Source organism: Protopterus annectens, chromosome 9.part0 (genome assembly GCF_019279795.1).
Source record: "Protopterus annectens isolate FY-2018-M chromosome 9.part0, PAN1.0, whole genome shotgun sequence".
In the NCBI taxonomy this organism is placed as follows: Eukaryota; Metazoa; Chordata; order Ceratodontiformes; family Protopteridae; genus Protopterus; species Protopterus annectens.
Window position 1 is genome coordinate 290,893,112 of NC_056743.1, and position 27,332 is coordinate 290,920,443.

At 38.9% G+C, this 27,332-nt stretch overlaps 1 protein-coding gene across 2 annotated transcripts in view; it reads left to right on the forward strand.

Annotated features, from left to right (window-relative positions):
* The window catches only part of OTOG (otogelin), a 2,079,396-nt gene that overhangs the window by 1,875,585 nt on the left and 176,479 nt on the right, over positions 1-27,332 (forward strand). For both annotated transcript variants that reach the window (XM_044082876.1, XM_044082877.1), the window contains exon 47: positions 2,713-2,814. In XM_044082876.1, coding sequence (XP_043938811.1) covers positions 2,713-2,814 — 102 coding nt within the window. The remainder of the gene's footprint in view (positions 1-2,712; positions 2,815-27,332) is intronic.

Here is a 27,332-nt window from a genome sequence, read left to right on the forward strand (position 1 = left end):
ACCAATGAGAAATAATCTTGAAGGCTAATACCTATGATATCAGGAGACAGTCCTGTGTATTAGAAGATGTTCTGCATGAGATCACTGTTGCAGTATTGATGTCTTATAGGGCATGTTCTGCCAAGGATACCCATACATCAGGCCAGTCTACAAAAGCTTAAGATCCTTCCTGTCATGCAGTATTTTTGATCTTTGAGCTACTATCCACAGAATTATGTGCTGGTAATTAAGGGAAGTATGTAGGATCCTTCCTGTCATGCAATATTTGTGATGTATGAGATATCCCCAGAATTATATGTTGGTACTTAAGGGAAGTATGGCCATGGAAATGCTTATACCTTTTTTGACACTAGTGTATGAATGAGGAGTTTGTCTACACCTCGGTCTGTCAACCATATGGACTGTTCTTGCTAAAATTGTTATGAGTAGCTAAGTACACCATTGGGGATCTGTTCTGTTTTTCTGAGAAAAAGTATACTGTTCATATCAACTAAGAAAAGGAAATGTGAATGCTGTTGATAGATTAGTTATAAGGATGAGCCCAGAGCATAGTTATAAAGAGTGTTCGTATGCCAGTCTTTTGTGCCTGCAATTGTTAACAGTCATCTTTAAATTCTTTAAAACTTTACACTAAAAATGAATGTATTCAAGCTTACACTTGTGCTAAGATGGCCTCTTTGTCATCTGCCTCAGTCGTTCCCCCCTCAGCCCAGAAAGAAAACTAAAACGTTATAATTAGAGACCAAATTACCAGAGAAGCCTGCTTCTTTTAGTTGGTCAGAGATGGATGGCTCCAGTGAAGCACCTTATCAGCCATCATACCAACCAACAGTTGTACCAGTTCCAGCTGTCATGACCCCTTGGGAAACCAGCATGGTGCATGATTTCTTTATGGCCACATCAACCAAATGCAAGGTTGACTCAGCTGCAAAGTTAGACCTAAGGCTGATAATCTCTGAGTGAATGATTGAAATCTCTCAAATTCGTGTCTGACAAGATGTCTCAGGGAGCCTAATGAAGGTATATATAGGATCTGTTCCTCCTCCTCATGCAATTTCATTCCGAGAAACTGTACTCTTATTCCCTTCCAAATATTACTTCCTATTCTCTCAAGTTTCTCTTCCACAGTTTCTTCACAACCCTTTAGTCTAGAACAAGTGTGGTAGACCGGCTTGTGTGGCTGATCAGCACAACAAATTCCATATTTACTATGTTGCATCTTCTCAGCTTGCACTGTGGTGCAAAACCCCTATGGTGAAGTCTCATCTGTTGGTCTCACACTTATAGATTTATATGTGTATACTAATGAAATGAACACTGTCATCTTTATAAGCCTAGGGAAATATCTCTATTGTATCCTACAAGTTTATATGCCTTAGAGGTTATTTTAAGGGGTGTATGTAAGCTAGGGCAGGATTTACAGTCAGCCTCTGCCCATTAAAAACATAGGTGCTAGACCTGGGGTATATTTCAGAAGGGTTGGTGTGTTACCTACTGTATATAATTAATATATATATTTAGTAACATAGCAGAATATTTTTAGCTTTTAGCCTTTCACTTTTAATTACCATTTTTACTCTTGCCATGTTAAACACCTTCAGTACTTCAAGGTGATTATATGACACTTTTGTCATGTTTTTTCTTTATGTGAAAAGTTAAGACATTTATAAGTTAAGGTCATTGGGTGGAGCAGACCTCATTTAATAGAGATGAGTGTACACCCTAACATGTAGGATGTTTCTGTTATTCACACATTGGCATACTTATGAAAGCCCTACATCATCTTGGATACACCTTTTTCTGGGCTGGGGTTTTCCAGCACTTCAGGCAATCCAAATATCTAAATGGTTGTTCTCTGTGAGTAATTCTCCAAGACACGTTCTGGCCTGGAGCCTTTCCATTCTTTCCTGTAACTACAGTAGTTCATGAATGGTCTCTTAACACAACCCTTTTTTCACTGAACCAGTCTTTAACTGACCTGTGAATAACTACAATTCCTATGTTTTGTCCTCCCAGTATGTCAGGCTGTTTTGATGATTGCTGTATTGGATGCTACCACCTATAAAGGAAGGTGATTTTTATTCAGTCATTACTGGATTAGTGCCATGGTTCTTTGTATTTCAGATTGCACTGCACTACTAATGGATTGTACTTCTTTGCTAGGCCGGAGATTGTATCAAGTTAGTTCTGCGTGGATCTCATTGTTACCATGCATTTTTTATTCATGAAACTGTACCCATCCTTGCCTCTGGAGTGTGCCAGCAATTTAGTAGCATTTACTACTTTAATCTTTTAACACTGTATTGACCAAAAGTTGGATCTGTGGACTTTTTGTATGACCATGATCGAGTAGTCATGTGACTTGCTGTAAACTTGGATGAATAATGATAGGTTTAATGGAATGTAATGCACCTGAGGATGGAGAATGAGAACGCACAGAGTGAGATGGGAGGTAACAGCAGAGTAAGATCAAGATGTGCTGTATTTTGTATTACCTTTTTTCCAGTGGTGCTGTAATCAAGAAATTGAACTGAGCAGAAGGCCAAGTTTTGGTTTTTGGAATATTTTCAGTTACTATTGCTCAGTATATTGGGTTGTTGCATGAATGTTCTCAATGTGGAGTAGATACAAAGGTTAAATATAAAATCTCCTGATACTTTGACCATCAGAGTTATACTGCACGTGTACTTTTTATCTTTTCTTCATGTATAGCATGTGGTGCCTGCTCTGATAAGATACCGGTATGCCAAGAAGGAGAAGTTCTTATTGTGGACACAAACATCACAGAGAGATGCTGTCCCAATTACCAGTGTGGTACGTTCCTTTGCTTTATTTCACCTAATAACCGTTTTGTGTGTAGCAGCATAGTATGTACAACTATAAAAGTCACAAATGAAATGGTCTATTGAAGTTTGCGAATTACAGAACAAAGCTGCAGTACGTTTACTAATGTTCCCCAAAATAATTACACAATCCACATTTCTATGTATGGATTAGCTTGATTTCAAGTTTTCCATTCTTACATTTATCTTTCTAAACTTAAAAAAGCCAATCCTATATCAGCTAGCACTGCACATCATTATAACATGTTACCACAATGACTTTGCCTTTTCCTGTCTGTTTTTGGCTTAATTATGACGTAATTTTTACTGTTGCAACTCTTCTAATATAAAGCGCTCCAGATTCTTGATATAGAATGCATACTTAGATAAATGTAATTCCCTATCCAGTGTTGTACCAGCATTTCATATTGAACAGGTAAGTCTGAGTCAGAATGTTTATTGCATACTAGAGGATCAGGATGTTATAACAGAAAAAATAAATGGCAGCAGCTGAGAAACAAACATCCTCGTCAGAATAACTAATGGCTGTTAGTGCCTCAGTGGTTCTTGTACAGTATGGAGAGTTCTTGTACAGATGTCACCAGGTGTAAGCATGAGCACCTGAGACCTTACCTGTGTGTCTTGTTCATAGGTTTATAGGTGCGTACTGAGCTAATGGCCCTGGACCCTTTACAAGCCTAGCCCATAGAAGTGCCTTGGCATTGTGCCACCCCAAGTAGAGCCACTGGAGTGATCCCCGGGGTGAACTTTCTTTTTCCCATCCACTCATTAAGATTTCTCTTGAAAGGACCAGTGAGGTTCTCTGTTTGACATGTATGGGGAGTCTATTCCAGAACATGGGCAGTCCTTGGGTTATGAACCTGTTCCTCCAGCATGTTCTGTTGATTGTGGTAATGAGGGTGAAGTCTCTGGAGCTTGTGGTGCGGAGGGATTGGGATTTCTTTAGATGTAGCATTTCTAACTGGGCTAGGTCAGACATGGCTTTGTAAGCTAAGCAGAGATCGCTTCTTAGTACATGATATGAGACAGAGAATAGCTGGAGTTTTCTGAGTCTATCCATGTAGGACATGTGTTTAAGGCCTAGGATCCTTTTGCTGAGGTACTTTTGTGGCCTTTCCAGCTGTTGCATGTGTCTAGTGAGGTACTTGCCAAATGGGACATTATACTCAATGACTGGTCTAATGAGGGAAGAGTAGAGAGAGATGATGACCTCTTTCTTCCTGGATGCAAAATCCTTGGTAATGAGATGTGCCAGATAGATGGACTTTCTGACCACAGTGGCAATGTGATGGTCGAAGGAGAGGTTGCCATCAACCTGTGTCCCCAGATCTCCTATAACACCTTCAGTGTTCAGTGGGCTCCCATCGATGTGGTAATAAGTGGGAATTGATTTTTTCCCAAAGGGGATGACAACACATTTTTTGGTATTAAGCTTAAGGACATTGTTTTGACACCATTCATTGGTCTCAGTGAGGACTTTCTGTAGGATGTCTGCATCACTTGTGGAGTTAATAATGGCTCCCAGCTTGCAGTCATCTGCAAACTTGGTCAGCCAGAGTCCCTTCATGTTGGCCTGGACTTCTGAAAAGTAGATACCAAACAGGAGAGGACCCAGAACCAATCTCTGTGGGACTCCATTCATGACTGGTCGGCAGTCTGACTTTGAGTCTGCTACTTTCACATTGTGGGTTCCATCTGTGAGCCAGTTTGTGACCCACCTAATGATATAGGGGTTGATGCCTAGTTTGGTGAGTTTATCAAAAATTCCTGAGTGAGAAATGGTATCAAAGGCCTTAGCCAGATGGAGGTAGGCTGTATGAACTGCCTTAACGTCATCCACAGCTCTGGTGACTGACTCACATAAGAGAACCAGGTTGAGCAGGCATGATCTACCTTTCACAAAACCAAATTGTGTGGGATCTAGAGTTTGGAGATTCCCTATATACTTGTTAATTAGGTCCATGATGTACATATCAGACTCATCAGGCTAATGGGGTGATAATTTCCAGGGTCTGTAGTCACTCCTCCCTTATGGAAAGGGATGACTGTTCATTAGGTGAATAAACAGTATCAGATGATGCACCAAGTTACTCAGCAGGAAAAGCTTCTGACATACCACACTGTCTGAAAACATCACCTCTAGAAGATGTCATCCTTCTCTTCTAAACATTTTGGTTTAGGATTCAGAATTAGGGCTGGTCTCGAACAGTAAGAGTACAGCAAAATGGACCTGTTAGTGAGATTATGGAAACCAATGATCCAGAGACAAATTAGGTACAATGAGGAAAGATTTCATTATCGACAAATTTGCTTATCACATTATTGCTCTGCAATTACTACAAGTGCTAACAGACCCTTTTCTGTCCTTCTGAAAATCACTGTTGCTAGCCAATGCATAGTGTTAGCAAAGACACCCCATTCATTCCCCACATACACGCATGCATACATTCAAACACGCACAGATCCACAAACTGCCATTCCTCTTACCTGGCCCTGATTTTATATAAGGTCCCTGGTTTGTTAATGCTCCTCATAAATCACAGATAAATACAAACATTCAATAATGACAAATATTACAGTTTCATGCTTCTTTTTCTTAAAAAAATAAAAGCATCTAAATTCAAGACCTGTTGATCTTCAAAATTTTAAGTGGAGTAGAATAATATTTAGAAAGAATCCCAGATGTCATCTAGAGTTCTCCTGGCTTTGTCTGGATGTCTTGAGCATGGTCCACTGTATATCAATGACCATTACAGTCAATCAGTAATTATAAATATTAGAATTTCAGTCTTGTGTGTGTCCATATTTCATGTTGCAAAACCTGTTGTCTAGGAGGCCCCCCACATGTTATATCCAGTATTTGTTAAGTCTGTAGGGAGTTGAGAGATATGGACAACCCCCAACCACACACACACACACACACACACACACACACACACACACACACACACACACACACACACACACACACACACACACACACACACACACTACTAACTATCCACTAAAATCTAAGGCATTTACCTCTAACATGATCCACCCACAGAAAGTAACACATGAATATGAATTGTTGGCCAAGTAAATTACTCTGGCTAGTCGAAAGATTTTTTTCAGCCATATATAGTTCTATGAATTGCTCGGCTATGTAAAACACTTATCACAGGCATTTTTGGGCCAAGAGCACATAGCTAATTACCATAATCTGCTTCTCCAGAATACCTCATTAGCATTTGTGGTAGGCCAGAGGGACAGCCCACTGTGGAGCTGCACCTCTTCAAAGTAAGGACTGGAGAAGGATTGTCTAAGAATTTAAAAAAACAAATGCCGGTGGTAAAAAGGACTGGGTGTAAACTTTATGAATCCCAGCCTTGGAGTTGTATACACTAACAACTTTTTTATAATAATAACTCATGGCAAAAAATAAAATATCTGTTATATCTCTGATACTAACATCAGTTAATGTTCTACTCACTAAATAGAGAAATGTCATTGTTATGTAAAATATGACACAGCAGTTAGGGCACTGCATTCCCATTGTACTACAAAAGACCTGCACAAGTACTGGTAGTCTGTAGATCTAGAGTTTTATATACAAAATTATTAATTATTATTAGCTGTAATTATTTTCATTTTCATTAGTATTATGATTATTATTATTATTATTTGTGAAAATTGTCTGTGTCAAAAGAAGGGTGAGGGAATCGTGATGGATGCCTATCAGTACAATCAAAGGATGGAAAGAATATTACACACTGACACTTATCAAGGGGTTTCAAAAATGAACTAAGTTGTAGCTATCGAAACATCTCAAAGGCACTCGATGATTTGTTACTTGAAAGGAGAATCAGTGTGAATCTTAACTATTTACAGATGCTCTCCCCTACAATTCCCCACAATTCCCATGTTATTTGGTATCCCAAAGATACACAAGAGTGTATCAGACCCCCAATGACATCAACCTGTATGAGGACCTGTTAGAGCTGGTGATGAACAACAGTTTTTTTGGTTCGTAATGGTGATTTTTATCCTCAGAAAACTGGGGTGGCTATGGGTTCCCCTTGTGGTGGAACATTTGCTAATATAGTGATGGCTCAATGCGAGCACCGATATGTTTTAGATCATCCAGAGTACAAGGATAGACTTAAGATTTACATATGCACCTGGATGATATGTTTGTTTTATGGAGGGGTGGGGTAGAAGGGATTGAGGCATTTTTAACATACATCAACAATACTAGTAACGTTTTAAAATTTATGTATGAATTCAGCAGTAAGAAAATATCTTACCTGGATGTCCTCCTTAGTAAGGGCAATAATAACCACATATTTATTGCTATGAGTTTTAGAAAATCCACTTATTTAGTCTCCTTTCTCCATTTCAACAGCTACCACCCTTTCCATCAGAAAAAATCTGTAGTGAAAGGGAACTTGGTTAGAGCCACTGGAATGGTTACCACGGATGAGGACTTCCACAATGAACGTGAACTTTTACTGGGAATGTTCTATAAGAGAGGTTACTCTGACAGACTGTTCAAGGAATTTAAGTTAGAGGTTATGAGAACAAGAAGTACTGGATGGTATTAACCTGTCTTAGAGGATCAACAATTTTTAGAATACAAGATATAGGGGCTGAAGTGGAGGGGGGTGTAACTGCAGACTTGGTTAGACCTCACTACTCTATGAATTTCATATAACTACATTTAACAGGGATCACACAGAACACTTAAATGGGTTATTGAAAAAAACTGGGCAATTATATGTGAAAATCCTACTTGAGAGAGAAGTTAGGACACAAACCTGGTTTTACATTTAGAAGAGACAGGAACCCGAAGGAAATTTTGGCATACACATCTAAAGGAAACACGTATTAGGTTTGTTGTATGAAGAAATGTGGGTTCTGTTCCCAATGTAAAATCATTCTAATGTGTGACAGGTTTCTTATTAAAGGCAATGAATTTAATGTTAGGTCAAATCTTGACTGTAATTCTAGGAGGGTGTTTATGTGGCATTATGCCAACAGTGCCCATGTTTTTACACAGGTAAAACTGAGTGTAGGTTGAAGGAAAGAATTTATGAGCACCAATATAACATCAACGAAAGGAACCCCAATAATGCCTTGGCAAGATATGTTTTGGTCAACAAAAGTCACACATTTAGGTTCATAGTTATAGAAGGATTAAAGTGGGAATGAGATGAGGTCCACAGGTACAGTTATTGGAACTAAGGGAATTATATTGGCAACTGACTTTGAATGCCCATGGTTGGCCTGGACTTAATGAGTCTTGTTCCACAGCACCCCTTTTCAAATTTAAGGTGGGGTGAATGGTGCAATAAGACCTCTGGCCCTTTTGCTATGGGTTTGCATTTCAAGCACCCTTTTAACATTTTAAATGCACAGCACATTAACAAATAAAGCTATTTATGTGAAGTTTGTATTTAACACACAGTTTTTTTCTCCCATTCAAGCTCCTTCCCTGTTGCTCACTACCATGGGTTTTAATATATTTTACCATCTGATTGCATGCATTGAATGTTGAGTGATTTTTAGGTATTAGGTTTTTGGAGCAATTTTTATGTGTATGATTTTAATATAGTTATAGTTTACATGGTTAAAGATTTACACATTCATTGTATCTGATTTGTATCTTTTATTTAAGATTATTCACAGAAACTTCTTTTTATATATACACAAAACACAATTTGTTCAATACAAAACATTTACAGTAGTCTAGCTGGCTTGCAAGATTACATACTGTTAAGATGAAGTGCAGTTAAATCTTCTGAACACTAGATGACATTGTGATTCTACTTTCCATGGGAATGGTTGGAGACACTCTCTCTTGAAACATCAAAGGAAGTGTTGTCATTGCTCATAGATGTGTGTATAAAAGTTTTGTAACTTAACTGTTTTAATATTCTGATTAAGTTCCGATAAGGGATGAAACTGTTTTTATATTCTGATGAAGTTCTGATAAGGGACGAAAGTGCTTAATATATATATATATATATATATATATATATATATATATATATAAATGTAATTTACTTGTTTTGGTTTTAATCTGTTTACCAAATAAAATAGTTGCTGATTGAGACCTTCTGCCTTGGATTTTTTTTGGTTTTGGAGTCTTTTGGATTTTGTGTTTTACCAGTAAGTAAGAAGGAGTCTTCTTTCTTATTCTTTCTTATTAACAGACACTGTACTCCAGCTGTGGCTAATACAAATATCTGATCTGCCACAGAATTCACTAACAGTTGGATTAGATTAGTATACTCCAACAGCTTGATTAGATTTGTTCATCCACAGATTCATTGGATTTACCTATAAACATAAGTCGTGTTGCTTACCAAAATAAATAAATAAACAAACAAGAAATATTCACAGAAAATGACCAGCAATTGTCTGTCTTTAATGTATTCAAAGTAGAACCAGTATGTGTCTGCCATTGTGCTTTCCAGTAATTTAATCAATTTAGTAAATTTCCAGATTTGGATTTGGCTACAGACATCAACAAGTTCATATATTTCACAAAAGTCTTTGACTTAGCAGATCAGCCAGTATTCATTATCTCACAAGTTTAAGTTGGAGACACTTTATTGCCTTATAAACTTCCTTTTCAGTTCAGATTGTGCCAAACCCATATCACACACTGGCACTGTCATCAAAGGCATTGCACAATGTTCCATTTTTCTCTCATTCCCATTTCTCATTATTTGTCAAAGCAGTACGAACTGACCTCCCTCAGTCACAAACATTCTGTACATAATTTAACAAAGTGATCTATGGATGCAACTCCCACACTTCTCAAAAAAAAATTTCGAAAAACAGCTACTTCTTAACTGACTACTTAACAGAAAGAAAGAAATACACCAATATCTATATCTATATCTATCTGTCTATCTGTATATCTGTGTGTGTGTGTGTGTGTGTGTGTGTGTGTGTGTGTGTGTGTGTGTGTGTGTGTGTGTGTGCGTGCATGTTGTATTTTGATCTCTGGAATTCAGCAAAACCACTCCTCTGTTTCTCTTGATTGGGATTTTCTCAGTAATGGCCACACACTATAGAAACCGGCAAATATTTCAAAAACATAGAAGTATGGCTACATAAATATTTCAATATCCAAAGCTAAATAGGAAAAAAAGAATGAAATCACAAATCAATTCTCAACTAATCCTTGAAAGTAAATCTCTCACTGTCTTTCACCAGAAGCCATACAGAACTGACAAATGAGTACTCTTAAAATGATTTGAACATGATGTTGTTGTTGTGTATTTCGGCTTTTCCCGGTTAGGGGTCGCCACAGCGGAACTCCGGTCCGCTAATGATTGGCAGTAGATTTTTACGTGGCGAGTTGCCGGCACTGATGTACAACCTTCAACAAAGGTACGCCCATTCACGCATGTCTCCACGCAGAAGATGCTGTAGCTGGGAATCGAACAGGACAATGTCTTACTGTGAGGCGACAATGCTACCGCAGCACCACCACTTATTAATTGCTTCCACATAAAAAATAACCTAAAATCACTACAAACAACCTCCAACAACAGCATATGCTAGTTTAATACTGTAGACCCTAGAAAAGAGCAGCAGTGGTCTGTTTAGTTCTTTTATTTATTTATCAACCTCTTCATCTGCAATTTTTCCCATTCTTTGCTCCTCATTTCACATCATACTCAGCAGGCTACAAGTTTAGATTCCTTCCATCCACTGCAGTCTCTTTTCATACCACCTAAAATTGGAGTTCAGTGTACAGACAATGGCTTCTTAATGTTGGCCCCAAAACCTGGGAATACCTCCCTAGAACCATAAAACAAATTAATTCAGTAAAATTCAGAACCAACACACACACACACACACACACACACACACACACACACATATATATATATATATATATATAGAGAGAGAGAGAGAGATGGAGAAGGAAAATTAAAGAAGTTTCTTTGCTTTCAACGCCATGTTTTAACTTAATACCAACATTCCAAACAATTTCTAAAATTATGTTCTCTTACAAAATAAGTATATTCCAGTGGCCTCTACACTATAAAATTAAATTTTCTTTCTTTTTCCATTTCTTTTCCCCACTCCCTATTTATTTCTCCCACTCTCTGTCTTTCTCCTTCACTTATTGGTATTTCTCTTAATTTTCTTATCTTTGTTTACTTATACTAGATATTGTAAACAGTGTAAATAATATGCATCATGCATATCCCTCAGGGTATTTTGTGTTATTAATCATACTCAAGGATGTTCAAGTAATATATGTTTTTTTCTGTTTATAATAACTACTTTATAAATATTCAATATTGATTTTGTACTTTTTCTAAGCTGAGTTTCAAAATATCAAGATGGATCAACACTATATCCCGGTTAATAAAGATTAAATACAATAGTATAAAAATAAATACACAAACATTATCTGCTCTTATCTAATATGTTCAATTCATAAATGTAATTTTGCAGATTATGCCTCTTGGCTCAGATTGTGGCAGAAAGGGCTCTTGGATAGACTACCTACCTAGAGACCACCTGATTGTGTAATGACCTGAAGGTGGACTCCAAGGGCAGATTAAATGGCAGATGAGTGTAGCACATTAAGAGAAAAGTAAAATTTGTTTTCTCGGAAAGAAAAAGTAGAGAAAGTGCAGTATAAGTTAGAGAAGGCATTGTAGGATCCAGGATAAGGAATGATGACTTCAGAATGGCTACATCATATGACAAGGTCAGTAGCAACTGCGCAGTCATAAACTGAAATGAGTAGTAATGAGTGAATTGATGAACACATTCTAATACAGATGCAAGCTTGATGGGCTTACTGATTAAAAGTGATAGATAAGGCAATCATTTGGGCATTAAAGCATAGTGAGAGAAATTGTGTTTGCTAGTTTCCAAACTGACTTGTGAAAGGCGAACGAAGTAAGGATATGCACAGGAAGGGCATGTTTGACAGGGGTGTCAGTAAGGTGAACATTTCTAATGCAATATAGAACCCTATTTTAATATTAAGAACGCTTTTAACAAGATGGATGGCATGATCACTGGGAGCTTTGTATTTCAGGTGCAGGAAGATATGTGACTTGGACAAAGGTTCATTCAAGAGTAGAAAATACTTATTGTGCCCAGTCTGCCTTTGACTGCAAATGGTGGGTCTATCAAAAAAGTATATCAATGGAGCGAGGGACAAGCAATGTTGTACTCTGTCATGAATTTTATTTCTGCTGAGTATGGATCTGTTATTTTGTACAAGTGGACTCATATCGGAGAAGGAGAGTAATGGGGAATAGTTAGTAGATATTAATCTTTATACAGGTGACTGCATCATGACAGTGGCATAGAGAAAGTCTTGCTCAATATCCCAAAAGTTTTCAGATTTTTTTTTTTTTGAGAAATCAGGATTAGGGTTTCAACAGAAGACATCAGTGGTGGCCCTCATGAGGAAGGCAAGGAGACATGAAGGTGGGTGGCCAATAACATAAATGACTGAAACTTATTTGGAGCATAAAGCTTTTACAGTAGTTAAAAATAAGTAAAAAAGACCTCTGTAGTGCTGGAGAGGGAAGTAAATTACTGCATTATAGCCTTAGAGAGCAAAAGATTTTGTCAGATTCTGAAGACAGGTAACAGGTTTGTATGAAAAAAGAAGGACAACAAGATAGAAAAGGAATTGTTTATAGGGATAATGGAAATAAGAGGTTGCAGCATCCTTAATTTCAAGAGATATGTGGTAACAATCACCACCTGTAGCATGTTAAAAGACTGCGCTATATAGAGACCTAGATATTAACATGTGGAAGAACCTATGGCAGTAAGGATGATCAGTATTGTGACAGATAATTTAACAAAACTTCCTTGGCATGAGGCAAAACAATATGCTAGAGCTGGACTATTAGTTGGGGAAGAGGCTTTCTATTGTGGTTGAGGTATGAATGCAACAGTAGAGAGGGGAGGCAGTCACTTGGAAAAGGTGGTTTATAAGCTGAAGGAGTTGTAGGTAGCCAGAAAGAGGAGACTGTTTAAAAGAATGTCAGTAAAAGGGAGGAATGAATGTGTGGCCAGTGGATGGATTGGAATATTCAGGAATGAAGGGTTATGATAGCAAGAAACAACATGTGATAGACTCAGCAAGAACCAGCTCTAGTGCATATAGGAAATAGCCTTAGATTAGAGGAGATCCTGGCTGGATTATATAAATTATTAAACAAGAGAAGCTAGAAAGAGAGTCTGGAGAGGCTGTGAGTGAATTCAGTATGGAAGATTGTGAACTGGTTAGATGAAATGGAGCATAGTAGACATGCAGTGATCTAAAAAAGTTACGCCTCATATATGGCACTAAGAATATTCATATAATCAATGATGTTTACCACCAGCAAGACCACTGCAACTTGGAATCAGAGTATAGATTAAATATGGGAGATGTGGGGATACTGGAGCTGGAGAAGTACATAGGTGTCTGTCATGTCAGGAAATGAATATGCTGTGGCTAAAGGTATGAGAGCTATGGGCAGAGATTTATATGCCCATCGACTGTGGAAATGGCATTTCTTCATTCCTGGGATAGGGACAGGTCAACAGATTTGGAGCTACAAGAAAAATAAATACAGCATGATTGCAAAGTATGGATAGTCCCTCTTGGAGATAACCTGTTTGTCAAGCACAGGATCATTGGGTTGTTGTCTAATTCTTTTGTTTTAAGTAAAATAAGAAAATATGCTGTTAAGCAAGTTATTATATTGCTGTTACTGTCTTCACACTAGTGAGGTTTATTAGTAGGCTAGTCGAGATCCCAGGACATTTTGTACTATAACTTGGACTTGTCTGTTGAGCTAGCAACAGCTAACTTAATGCCATTATCTAACATTTTTATATTAAGCAACTACTAGTTGACCTCCAACTACAGGCACTAGTATTTCTGGTTTTGTGCTAAAAAGAGGGGACCTTGAGAAAGTTGCTAAGAGCCCTAATATGCCTTGTGTTACATCTTATGCAGTCTGGACTCAAACCTAATAGCTGAACATATGATGTCTTTCTATATCACTGTTGCAGTATTCTTTACTGTAGGGATCTCACATCTATGGCAGCCCAATGTTTGTCCAGTATACCAAACCTTATGATCTTGTATGCACTCTAAATCATGTATATGCTACCAGCACATGACACAGCGCACAAAAGTGATGTATGGATACAGTTACCCAGAACTTCGTTTTGTTTTCCTTTTCTTTGTTCTTGTATTTATTTTGCTTACTATCAGTTCATAGCATCCAAGAAGGGAAAATGTCACTGTGGGAGGCAGGTTTTCCATAAGGATCATCACTAACAATGTCTCTTTTGTTTGGGTGCTTCCCATGCCATACCTCTTGGAGTATCTGTGAGGCATTTGTGCCTAAGCCATTTGTCTTCCATGGCCATTTATCTTGAAAAACAATAGCTTAAACAGTTAGCCCAGGGTAATATGGCAGAATCCATTAACCCCAAGATACTCCCGTTAGGTAAGAAGAAAGCCAAGGAGTCTCATCTGAATTCATTAGCTGTCCAGCCTCCACTGGACATCCTTCTAGAAGTGGGTAATTGCTCTGTAGGCCATTCAGTGTCTACATCAGATTCTTGTGCCACGACCCCATCCGAAGCTATCATGGATCTGTCTTTTTGCATGTCCTCAGAAGATTTGCAGGCATCTGCTCTGGACATTGAGGGGGGAAGTGTGGTGATTATCTCGAAGTGTCCTAAAGGGATTCCACAGATATTGGTCAGAAAGGAGGTTCCAGGTATCTTATTGAATCTCACCAAAGGTCAGAACCCCCAATATTTGTTAGGGTTGACATCCCTTCCAAGAAAAGACAAAAGATGAAGCATGTTTCAGTCCATCCTAAAGATACTCAAAGGGAATGGCAAGAGTTTACTCAGGACTTGTTTACTACTTTGATGACACTGAAGCCTCCTCAAGGGGTTTCCGTGTTTGCTCCTCCTTGGACCTCTACCCCTTCTAAATGGCCTAAGGAACTGGATTCCTCAGATGAGTATTCAGACTCTGAAGAGAGGTCCTTGTCCTCTTCTTCTCAGATGCCTTTGCCTTTGATTTGTGGTTCTGATGAGGAAATGTTTACTAACTCTTAGTCTGCTTTTGAGGAATTGTCCTCTGCAGACATGATTGCTAGGATGATGGAATACTTTAAGTGGGATTCTTTTCTATGGTCTGACATTCAGAGGAGATATTATCATTTGCTTCAGGTTGATACTCTGAAACCATCTACAGTTGCTCCTGTGTTGGCTGTCTTGTTCGACACATTCATTGTTGTTAAGTCTCCTGATTATCAGCTTCCTGCTCCTGAGAAACCTGATAGGATCTACAAGGTCCCGAGGATTGTCAGTTTTTATTTAAGCATCCTTCTGCTGATTTTGCTGTAGTGTCATTCTCTTCTGGCAAACCTTCTAAGCTCTTGCCCTCTTCCAAAGATTTACTTTCTGATAAGGATAGTAGGGCAATGGACATTATTGCTAAGAAAGTTCATACTGCTTCTATTTTGGCCTTTAAGGCTAATTGCCAAACCCACATGACCCGGTATGCTCTGGCTGGTCAAGTTAATTCTGACCTCCCTGATTATGAAGGTAAGTCTTCTGCCTTATCTATTTTAGGTGCTATTTCTCAAGTGGCTTGCCACTCTATCAAGTGCAGCTATGATGTTGCTGATAGCTCTTTCAGGGCTGTGGCTTTTGGGTCAGTCATGAGGCAATTCCTCTCCAGTCTTTGCCTGAGGACATTAAGGCCAAGCTGTTGGATGCACATTTGGATAATAAACATCTCTCTGGGACTGCTGCTGCTGTCCTGTTTAAGTCTCTTCAAGAGAGAGTCAAAGCCTTGCAAGACCTTAAACATATTTTTGTATCTCCTATCCCTTAGTTCAAAAGGAATTATCTTTCTAGATCTTCCTTTGTCTGCAGGCAACCCCACCAGGCCTTCTGGGCAGAACAGGTGGAAGGTGATCCACCATTGCTAAAGCTTCTCAGACTTCTGTGGCCCAGAAGCCTTCTTTATCTGATAAGCCTGCTTTTCTTTGACAATTTACCCCCTCCCCTTCTCTTTGACCAGATTCTTTTGTCCCTTTGGCTTTTCCTTTGTCTTCCAGATTTGTTTCTCATCACTTCAGACACTGGGGTTCTATCATCTGTCAGGGTTACCTCATGTTGTGGAAGTCTGTTCCTCTTTTTTCAGGGATTCCTTAACCTCTTCTAGAGCAACTTCCTCATTTGCCAGAGGTCCTAGGTTCCCTGATGAACCAAGGAACCATTAAACCTGTTCCCCTTCTCAAGTGGGAAACGTTTTTTACACTAGGATGTTACTGGTTCCTCAAAAGGAGGGCATTTGGAGTTGTATTCCAGATCTCTCCCTGCTCAGCAATGTTCTCAAAGTCCCCAGGTTTTGGATACTTACTCTTCAAACCTTGTTTTTGCCTTTTAGTACCACAGGCTTTTCTGGTGTCTTTGGATCTGAAGGATGCTTACCTTAATATTCCTAGTCACCCTTGTTTTCAGGAGGTTTTTATGTTTCTCTGTTTCTTTTCATTTTCAGTTTTCAGCTTTGCCTTTTGGCCTCTCTACTGCCCCAAGGGTATTCACAAAATCCCTAGCTCCTGTGATTGCTTTCTGCAGGCTTAAAGGCTTTCAGATTTTTCCTTATCTAGATGACTTGTTGCTAAAGGTAACTTCTCCCTGTCACCTGTTACAGGATATGGAGTTCACCATCACTCTTCTTCAAAGTCTGAGGTTGACTATCAACTTCCAAAAGTCCATCCTAACTCCCACTTAGGATTATCTGTATCTGGTATACAGGATTGTCCAAAAAAAAGAACTCCAACAGAGAACAAGAAAGAGAAACCAAGAGCTTGAGGCAAACAAACACTTCCAGGACACCACAAATTGAAGAACAAATCGAACCACACTGTAGTGGTAAAGATTTGGGTGAGGATTTTGACTTTCAAAAAACAGTAGTCCCAAAAGATAAAAAGTGGAATCCACCAATGTCGTTATATGCGAAAATATTCTTTAATACAAAACCAACAGAATGCAAACAAGCACTTTCACCCAGTGATACTGGGCTTTCTCAAGTTAAAACTGTAGTGTGCACATTCAGTTTAAATACCTTGCAACAGGTATACTGGATATATATATATATAACTGGTATACAGGATTCAGACAGTGCCAATGTTGTCTTCTCTTCCACCTCCAAACGTTTTATCATTGACAGCTGTCGCTTGTCTGGTCAGGATAAAACAGATGAACATTTATGGGTTCTGTTCAAGCAGCTTTATTACACACAAACACATCAGAAATGAGGCTTTGTAAATTAAACTTAAATCAACTTATAAACAGACTGACTACCACACTCATACATGTTAGCACTCTGGCTGTTCTCTCAAAATAGCACAGCTACCTGCATGTGCTCACAATTTATATGCATGTGCTACATCTGGAAATTTATTTTTATTTATTTATTTATCATTTTGTTGACTGGGAATGTCTGACTAGGACGGAGCCTATTTTCAGTGGAGGCCCAGGGAGAAATGCTCCAGATGCATGTCTTTGGATTGTGGGAGGAAACTAGAGTACCCGGAAGAAACCCATGCGAACGCAGGGAGAACATGTAAACTCCACACTGAAGGCACCCCAGCCAAGAATCAAACCAGATAACCTCTTGCTGTGAGGCAACAACGTTAACTGCTGCACCACTGCAAAGCCCAATGCTTCTTAAAGATACATTCACATGCTCTGATCTACATCCTCTCTCTTTGAGAAATGATCCATATACCAAATGACAGTATTCAATCTCATGCAATTTACAAAAATTATCTTTTGACATGCAGTTATGCAGAACTACTTTGACATGTAATCATACAAAATTAGACACATATAAAACAGTTATGTCCAAGCAATAATCTACCCCTCAACTCTCACTTTTACTCCAGCCACCAACCCCATCCCAACTTTTGCCAATGCAGAAATGACTGTGGGCTTTTTAAAACTTAATAACTACAAATCCATCTGCATCTACTCCATCTACATACCTCCTGGAGACAATACCAAAACTCTAGAAGACATCCTCTCTTGGTTTAGCTCAAACATCATAAATGAAACCTACATTCTTGGTGATGTAAATATTAACTGGACCTCCTTCCTCATAGATACCCCAACTCACTCTATCAACCTCTACAACTTCACCCAACTAATCGACCTCACTACCAGGCCAAACAAAGATGGTTCCTCTGGTACCATCCTAGATTGGATACTAACAACACACCCCAACCATATCTCCAAATCCAGTATAATACCTGACCCCCTAGGTGACCACTTACCAGCCTTCACAGACCGCCTACCCTCCCACATATTCACACAATCCCGAAACCTATCTTCCTTCAACCCCAAAATCTTCTCTGAATGCCTCAAGGCTACTAATTGGTCTCCACTGAAAAGCGTTCCACTAGATAATGCTGTTACATACTTTAACCAAACTTTCCTTACCTTACTTGATAAACTAGCCCCTTTACAAAACAAACATATCTAAACTAATTCCTGCCCCTGGCTATCCCAAGAAACGAAACTTATAATGAATCAAAGAAACAAAAAGTGGAAACTATACCAAAAACAAAAAAACCCCAGCACCCTCCAGGAATATAAACATCTTCGTAACCTGGCCAAAAAATCAATAAGAAAAGATCGCAAAAACTACTACAGCAATCTGCAATACAAACACTCAAACAATCCAAAGAAATTCTGGACATCCATCTCCTCAATACTCAACCCTGGTAATAATTCCAACCCATGCCCCAATCCTAACCTCTCAAATCTAAAAATAGCCACTAACTTCAACACATTTTTCATAGACTGCATAGCTACATTATCCTCCACTTTCCACAATCCACCCACCAATACAAACCCTTCACCCTGCCCCTCAAACCCCCTCTCTCACCCCCCTCCTCCACCCCTGTTCTCCCTTAAACCTGTCTCCACCAATACTGTAAAAAGACTACTTTAAAAGCTAAAATCATGCCGCAATGCCCCTGACAACCTTCCAGCAAATTTTCTTCAAATATCAGCCGAATCTATAGCCTATCCCATTTCCATCCTCATGAATAGATCCATTCAGGAATCCTATGTACCAACCATCTGGCATCATGCATTCATAATTCCTCTCCACAAAGGTGGTAAGAAAACAGACACAACCAACTTCAGACCCATAGCTATACTATCTCCCCTCTCTAAAATTGTAGAGAAAACCATCCACTCCCAGCTCATGCCCTACCTAATCCAGCACAAACTCCTCTCTCCCACCCAGCATGGCTTCCGCCCTGTCCACAGCACCATGACAGCCCTCCTTTCCTTCCTTGAAACAGTCAACTTAGCATGTGAAAGCGGCAAATACATATCTTCTCTATTTTTTTACCTCTCAAAAGCATTCAACACAATCTCTCATTCCCTTCTCCTGTCCCAGCTCTCACAGCTGCATCTATCTCCCTCAACCCTTGACTGGTTCACCAGCTACCTTTCCGTGTGCCAACAGGCTGTACAATGGAAAGAATCAACCTCCCCTTTCTTACCTACACCCACAGGAGTTCCCCAAGGATCAGTACTTGGCCCCCTCCTCTTCAACTTATTCATTAACAACTTCCACCTCTCTACCCCTGAAGCCTCAATCATCCAATAAATAGATGACTCCACTATCATCTGCTCAGCCTCCTGCCCCTCCAAACTTCTACTCTATACCCAAACAGCTTTCTCCAAAACTGAAACATGGATGCAATCTCATCACCTGGCCCTAAATGCCAACAAAACAAAACTTATGATATTCACTCCCACCAAAACCTCCCAGTTCCACAAGGCCCAATTCTCCATCAAAAGTCACAATAACACCCCTCTAGAAATAGTTCCTAGTACCAAGCTACTTGGAATTACCATCGATGAAAACCTAAAATTTGACTCCCACATCCTCTCAACAAATAAAAAACCCCACCAGAAAATCGGTCTCCTCTACAGACATAACTACTACCTTACTCCATCCTCTCGACATACCCTTGCATCTACCTTCCTTCTCCACTCTCTCTTGTATGGTGCTACCCTATTCTCCAACCTACAACTTGGCCTTTTTTCTAAACTTGAATCCTGGTACAACAAAATCTGCAAATTTGCAACCAATTCTAAGAACTCTTTCCATCACTGTCACTCCCTACACACCCTAAACTGGCTAGAACTCCACAACCACCTAAAGTACCTACAACTTACAACAGCCCACAAACTCATCTTTAAATCAACAGAATGCCCCTCTCTTGCTAAATCTCTAATACCCTATACACCTACCCGCACCCTGAAATCCAAAGGCCAAAACCTCCTACATATATACAAACCCATCCACCCTCCTGGCAAACTATTACGATCCAACACCATAGCCAAGCTATGGAACAGTCTCCCCACACCACTACGTAATATACCTAACCAGAACAACTTCAAATCCATGCTTCTCTCCCATCTCTCCTCCAAATGGGAATGTCCTTCACATGCTCCCACCTAAAGCACCCACACTACTAACTCCACACCTAAAATCATCACTTCTTTACCATCTTTAACAAATGTCATAGATCCTGCTCAGAACATCTTTCCAAAAATCTTTTGCATATGTGCCTCTGGCCTACCTTACTCATATTCTCAAACTGAAAAGCTCTAAATTGCAAACCAGTGTGTATATATTACTTGTAAAACTGTTACTCCTGTACTAATATTGACTCATGCTACTCACTTTATCTATTACAAAATTTGGCAAGTCTCTGTAATTCTGCCTTTGTAAACTCATAACCATTTGAACTGTTTGAGCTTACATCTTATAATGATGCATATTCTGTATACTTAGATATCCTATAATGATGTAAACCTATTTACTTTATATTGTATATACTTTATATATGTACTGGAGCTTTTGTCCTCGGGTCTCCACTGAAAATGGGCCACCACTAGCCCAGCTGGACTAACCCGGTTAACAAACAAACAAACAAACAAACAAACAAACAAACAAACAAACAAACAAACAAACAAACAAACAAACAAACAATAAATAAACAAATAAATAAATAAATAAACAAATAAATAAATAAATAAAGTTGCTGTGTATTTTACACTAGGTCTGGAAATATGACCTGATCGTATAAGATAAAAGTCAGAATTGGATATAGCAATGGGGACTGTCTTCAAGGAAGGTTCAACTTTGGGTACATCTGGGACATCATCAGGAATAGAAATGGATACTGTGACACATTCCTCTGTATGAAAATTGTCTGGGTTGCTCTGAGCTCTAGAGTCTGTATCACAGGTACAATGCTGCAATATCATTTATACAGGAAGAAGATGTCTCTGGTTTCTCCTGTACTCTATACCTTCAAATTTCACTAAGTAGGATCTGAGCTTGCTACATATATCTCTCACATGACCAATTCGATCAAAGCCTTTCACCGTTTGCACCCTCACTGCCTCTCCTTCTTTTAACAAATGAAGAAATCTGCTAATTAATTTTATCATAGCTGGCTTCTGAGAAGGATGCTTATTAAAAAGTTGGGCTTTGATTGCCCTGTTATTTTTAGTATTAGGCACCAACAAACTGGTACTGATATGCAAGGTTGTTTGGGTTTGCCTAGATAGACGTCTCTGAGCAGGTGAGCCAGGTAGATTGCCATGGGGTATATTTCTGAGATTAGTTCAGCAAGGCCATTTGACTGTGGATATTCAGGACTGCTAGTAACATGGATAAAGTCCCACTCTTTAGTAAATCTCTGAAACAATTGACTGATAAACAGAACCGTTGTCACAAATAACTTTGCGTGGACTGCAGAATGATGTTTCATTTTATTAATAACAGCACTGGATGTTAGGTTAGGTAGCAAATCGATTTCAGACCAGTTTGAATAAGAGTCTACCAACACAAAGTAATATTGACTGTTTCACTCAAATATGTCAGTTGCTACAGTTGACAAAGGTAGTTCAGGAATTTGGCTTAGCTGAAGTGGCTCTTTTTGCAAATGCAGCTTAGTACTGCTGCCCACTGAACAGGAAAGCACTCTTTCAATATTTTTTGTTAGAGAAGGCCAAAATACTAGTTCTCTCGTCCTTCTTTTTGTAGAATTGGAACCTGGGTGGCAACGATGCAAAATCCGAATGTATACTCGCAGTAAGGAAGTAGGAACAACAACTTTTGGACCTTTGAAAATGATACCATCTTCCATCAACATCTCATCTCTGTACGGAAAATAAAGTACTTCTGGTAGTACACAGGATTGCTTTGAAGGCCATCCTACATTGATGAAGTGGTTGAGCTTTTGCAAAATTGAACAATCTTTGTATGATCTCTCATCAAGTCTGGAGGTAGAAAAATAATACACTTCCATGACATCAAAGTCAAACCTCACTGCATCAAGCTGCCCTGTAGTATTTCTGGGTGATCTGGTTAAGGTATCAGCCAGATAAAGAAGTTTACCCTTTGTATAGACCATTTGAAATTATACTTTTGCAATCTGAGCATCATTCTTTGTAGTCTTGTTAGAGCTGAATGCATAGGCTTATTTAAAATAGTGACTATAGGTTGATGATCAGTCTCAATATGGATAGCTCAGCCATAAATATAACCATAGAACTTAGAACATGCAAACACAATTGCCAAAGTTCCTTCTCATTTGAGAATACTGCATCTCAGTTAGGGTAAGAGTTCTAGATGCACAAGCAACAGGTCTGCCCTCTTGAAGAATAACTGCACCAAGACCAAAATTTGAACCATCACAGGAAATAACTACTGGTTTGGGGACATCATAATATCTTAATGTATACGGATTAGTAATTTGCTGTTTGAGGTTGTCAAATGTTCTCTGGTGTTGTTCTGACCATGGCCATGCAACATTTTTGCATGTCAGCTCTCTTAAAGGTGCTGATAACTCACTAAAGTCAGGGATGAATTTGCCTAAATAGTTAACCATACCAAAAAAATGCTGTAAGGCTTGGACATTGTCTGGAGCTGGCATCTCAAGAATGGATGCTTGTTTAGAAGTATCTGGTCATACGCATGTACTGGTAAATAAATACCTACATAAATAACTTCTGGTAGTCTGAATTTGTACTTCAGAGGATTAAGCTTTAAGTTCACTTCATGTGCTCTGTCCAGAACTTCCCTGAGGTTTCTGTCATGCTCTGCTTCACCATTACCGCCAAGCAGTAAATCATCAACTACTATTGCACACATGTAGCCTGAAAAATATGCTCCATTGCACATTGAAAGACTTCACTGGCAGAATATATTCCAAAAGGCATCCTGAGGAATCTGTACCTACCAAATGGTGCACTGAATTAGTCAGTAGTGAAGATTTGCGATCAAGCATCACTTGCCAAAATGAACTCTTTGCATCTAAGACAGAAAAAACAGTAGCATTTGGCATGAGGGTTGCAATCTCCTTGACTGTATGCATGGGATGATGAGGTCTTTTTAATGCCTTGTTCAAATCTCTTGGGTCAATGCATACTCTGATCTCATCTGAATTTTTCTTACACGCAACTACCGTGGAAGATACCCACCCAGTTGGTCCTTTGACTGAAAAAATCACACCTTATTGCACCATTTTGTCTAACTGGATCTTGACTTTGTCCTGCATAGCTATTGGAAGTCTTCTTGCTGGTCTGACCACTGGAATGATGTCCGGGTCTAACCTCATGGAGTACATAACTGGAAGTTTGCGTAGCTTGTAGTTGAAAAAATCAGCATACTCTAAGAAAATTGCATCAGTAAACCTGGAACTGGGACATGTGGTTACATGATGGACTTCTCTGGTGAAAGAAAGCAGTTTCATTCTCAAACTGTGTCTGAGACCAAATAATGACTGCACAGTTCTTCAGACTACATAAAATTGCAAGCTGTAACTGTTCCCAGTTGAATAGCGTGAAAGCACTGAGACTTTGGTTTGAATTTCTTCACCTCCATAAACAACAAGCTTCGCACAATTGACCAAATTAAGTTGCTCACCAGCCCTCACTTTAGCAAATGTTTCTGCTGATATCACATTACACTTTGAACCAGTGTCTCCTTTGAGCACTGTGGGTTTACCATTGATCAGCACAGGACAGAATACTACATTCTTTGCCAATAAATCTACTGTATTAATTAACCTTTTCAATGACCACTGATGCACCAGCTACACAGAAAGTAGGATTGCAGCTCTCTATATGATCAAAATGCTTTTTTGAGTGACCTTTCTTAATAACTGAATGTGCTTGCTTGATTTACAAAACTTTTGAAATGGTTCCAGTTTTTGCACTTGTGGCATTGCTGACCAAATAGTAAGTATTTCTCTCTTTTAGACTCATGGTTGGCTCCACAATTACGACAGTTAACAGTGAGGCTTGACTTGGGTTTTGTTGACTCACCCATATACTGTACTGAGTATGACCTTTTTACTGAGCTAGTCTTAGAACTTGCTAGAAAGCTCCGGGTTCTCCCTGCCACACCCACAGGGGTTGCTACTGTCATGTGCTTAGGCCTGCTTCTGCTTGCCACATGTTGCATGCTGTCTACACTTGCTCTAGAGGCTGTAGAAACCATGCTCGTATTACTTGTAAGCATACTTGTGTCCCTTTCTGTGAGCTTATCGATTTCACAAATCTCTATGACTTTGCCTAAAGTTAAGTCACTGTCATGAAGCAAATCTTTCTCACTGCAGCACTATTAACACCACACACACAAGTCTGTCCTTTATTAACTCATTTTTCAAGTCACCAAATCTGCATGTTTTAGCTTTGTTTCTCAAGTCAGTGATCTAAGCTGTAAACGTTTCACCTGGCTTTTGGTCTCTTGTATAAAATAAGTGCTTCTCTAATGTAACATTTGTCTAGAGGTTACACATTTCTCTAAATTTATGTTTTAAGCACTCAGGGTCTTCCCTTGATTCAGCCAGTGCACAATATGATGGCTTTCCCCTTCTCCTACATATGCTTCTGGTGCATACACAAAGTTCATCATTGTCATTTTTCAAGTACAGCTTAGATCTATGGATAGGAGACAGAAAATTTACTCCAGGACTGCCCCTGTGTTAATAATGGGCAGAGACAGTTCCTTAATGCTTTATCCCATGCATGGGTCCCCAAAAAGTATCTATGGTATGATCCCAGTATTCTCATTAAGGGTAATATACATTTATTGACCATGAGATGGGTAAAGCCAGTCTATAACCAGATGGGATAGGTTATTTTGAGCACAAAATGTGAAACTGGCTAGGCTTAAAATTGCCTGCAAGGGCAGCTATCCTAGTCATTGCATATGAACCTACGAAGCTAAATGTAAGTTTATTTTTGTTGAGGTGTGTTAACATTGAGGTTATCATTTTTGGTCAGCTTTTGCTTAGTACCAAAGATGATAATGGGTATTTTTAATGCTAAGTGTGAGTTTGTTTGAATGCATCTGTGACAATCCACCACTGGACCCGTAATCAAAGAGCCTCAATCTTCACCACTTGTACCTGTGGGGGGACGTTCACTGGGAGGATAACAAGTACACACACAGTGTTTACAGATGCAGCTCTCTGCATGAAGTGCAATTTCCCTAAAAGAGCATACAGAGACCACAGTCTCCCTCTTCTTCCAGATCCCCAATAAGACTCCCACTGGCACAGCTATAGAGTTGAGATCTCAGCTGAGTGACCATGCCAAGACCTCCAGCACCCTCTCTGTCCAACCAGTGCATTGTGTCCAAGTAGCTGACACATACACTGTTTGAATTTTGATTTACACACACACACACACACACACACACACACACACACACACACACACACACACACACACACCTCTGGGAAAGGCTGCCACAGGTTTACTAGCTATGCCCCCTTCTGCCCAGACTATAAGGTAGTTTCCACTGCCACCAGTCACTCCTCGACAGCTACTTTACAGCCCTTAACAAAGGGTGTCCAGCCTTACTGTGTAATATTAATACAAATGGTAGTTTGACCAAAAGCAAGGCTATTAGGAATGGCCCATACAGTGTCACCAAATAAATGCAAGTACTCTCAAATTTTAAATATCACTACACAGATCAGCCACAATAAAAGATTTAAACATATTTAATAATAAATAATAATAATAAAATATAATAATAATAAAAAAAGATATACTCAGTATACATTCACAGTGACATCAGAGTTCAAAACCACAGGAAATATTTAAAATAACATTGCATTACAGGCTCACACAAATAAAGAAAAACAAAATCTAAACTAAATTTCACTATATTCCTGATTGTATCTAAGAGAGTTACTGTATCCTCATAGCTTACTTAGAGAAAGGCAGATGTGGTGAATGGTGATTCTTGTTGTTGTCAGGTCCAAGACAGACTGTAGAATGATCTGTCTCGCCGAGAGACTTCTCAAAATAATATTTAAAATATTACTGCTGAGATAAGTTGCAGAATGATATAATTTCTGGTCATCTGACTTCTAGTTCCCAGGCAAAACCCCCATTGCTGAAGCTGGTATTATTTAGCATCTACCTGTAAAAATACTCATACAAGGTGTTTTGCGAAGATGTTTCGTAGGTGCTGGAAGTCATAAAACAATTGCATTCCTTCATGCTTCCAAAGTAGCAATTAGTTCACCTCAAACACAATACAGAAAGCTTCCTGGTACAGACTTTGTCTCTAGATGCATTGAAACATCTTTCTGATCTAGCCTATAAAGTAATTTAATTTCAGATATTTTTCTAAAGTTTGCTGGACTGAAGTTAACCCACCGGTTTCCTCTGTTAACATATACATTTAAACAGTTACAAAAGTGCATGTGCATTTTTTTTCTCTTCTGGTAAGCTCACTGTGGATGCATTTTAAGCACAAGCACTTCACTGATACCTTTTCAACACAAACATCTGTACAGAGTAGTTTGATATACACATGACATTCAGTTCTAACACATTTGTAGCACAAGCATCTTGTATAGATTAGTTTGATATTCACAAATGATATATAATTATTTACAAAATTCCAGCTAGCTGTGCTAGCAGTAACTCCTCTTGTCACAGCATCTAGTTAAATAATATTTTACTGTTAGATTATAGCTTTGTGGCCCAATGTCAGTCAACATATATGATCCTCATATAGGCTTCTATCGAGTGGAATGCAAGAGGTTATATCATTAGGAGTACAGTATTGAAATTAATACTGGCCTCTGAGGCACACCAGCACTGAAAGTTCCTGCTTGTAATGGTAGTTTCTAGACAAGACTTCAAAGTATGTTTCTGATAGGTAATGTTTGAATCAGGACAGAGTTTTGCATCCAGATCCCAGCAGATGACACTTCTGGAGGAGAGTTTGGCCATTGAGTCTTCTCAATGGTTCTTTTGAGATCAATGAAAATACCATTTAGTTAAGCATCCTTTTTCCATGTCTGTATATATATATCTATATATATATATGTTGGCCATTTTAATGTTAATGGC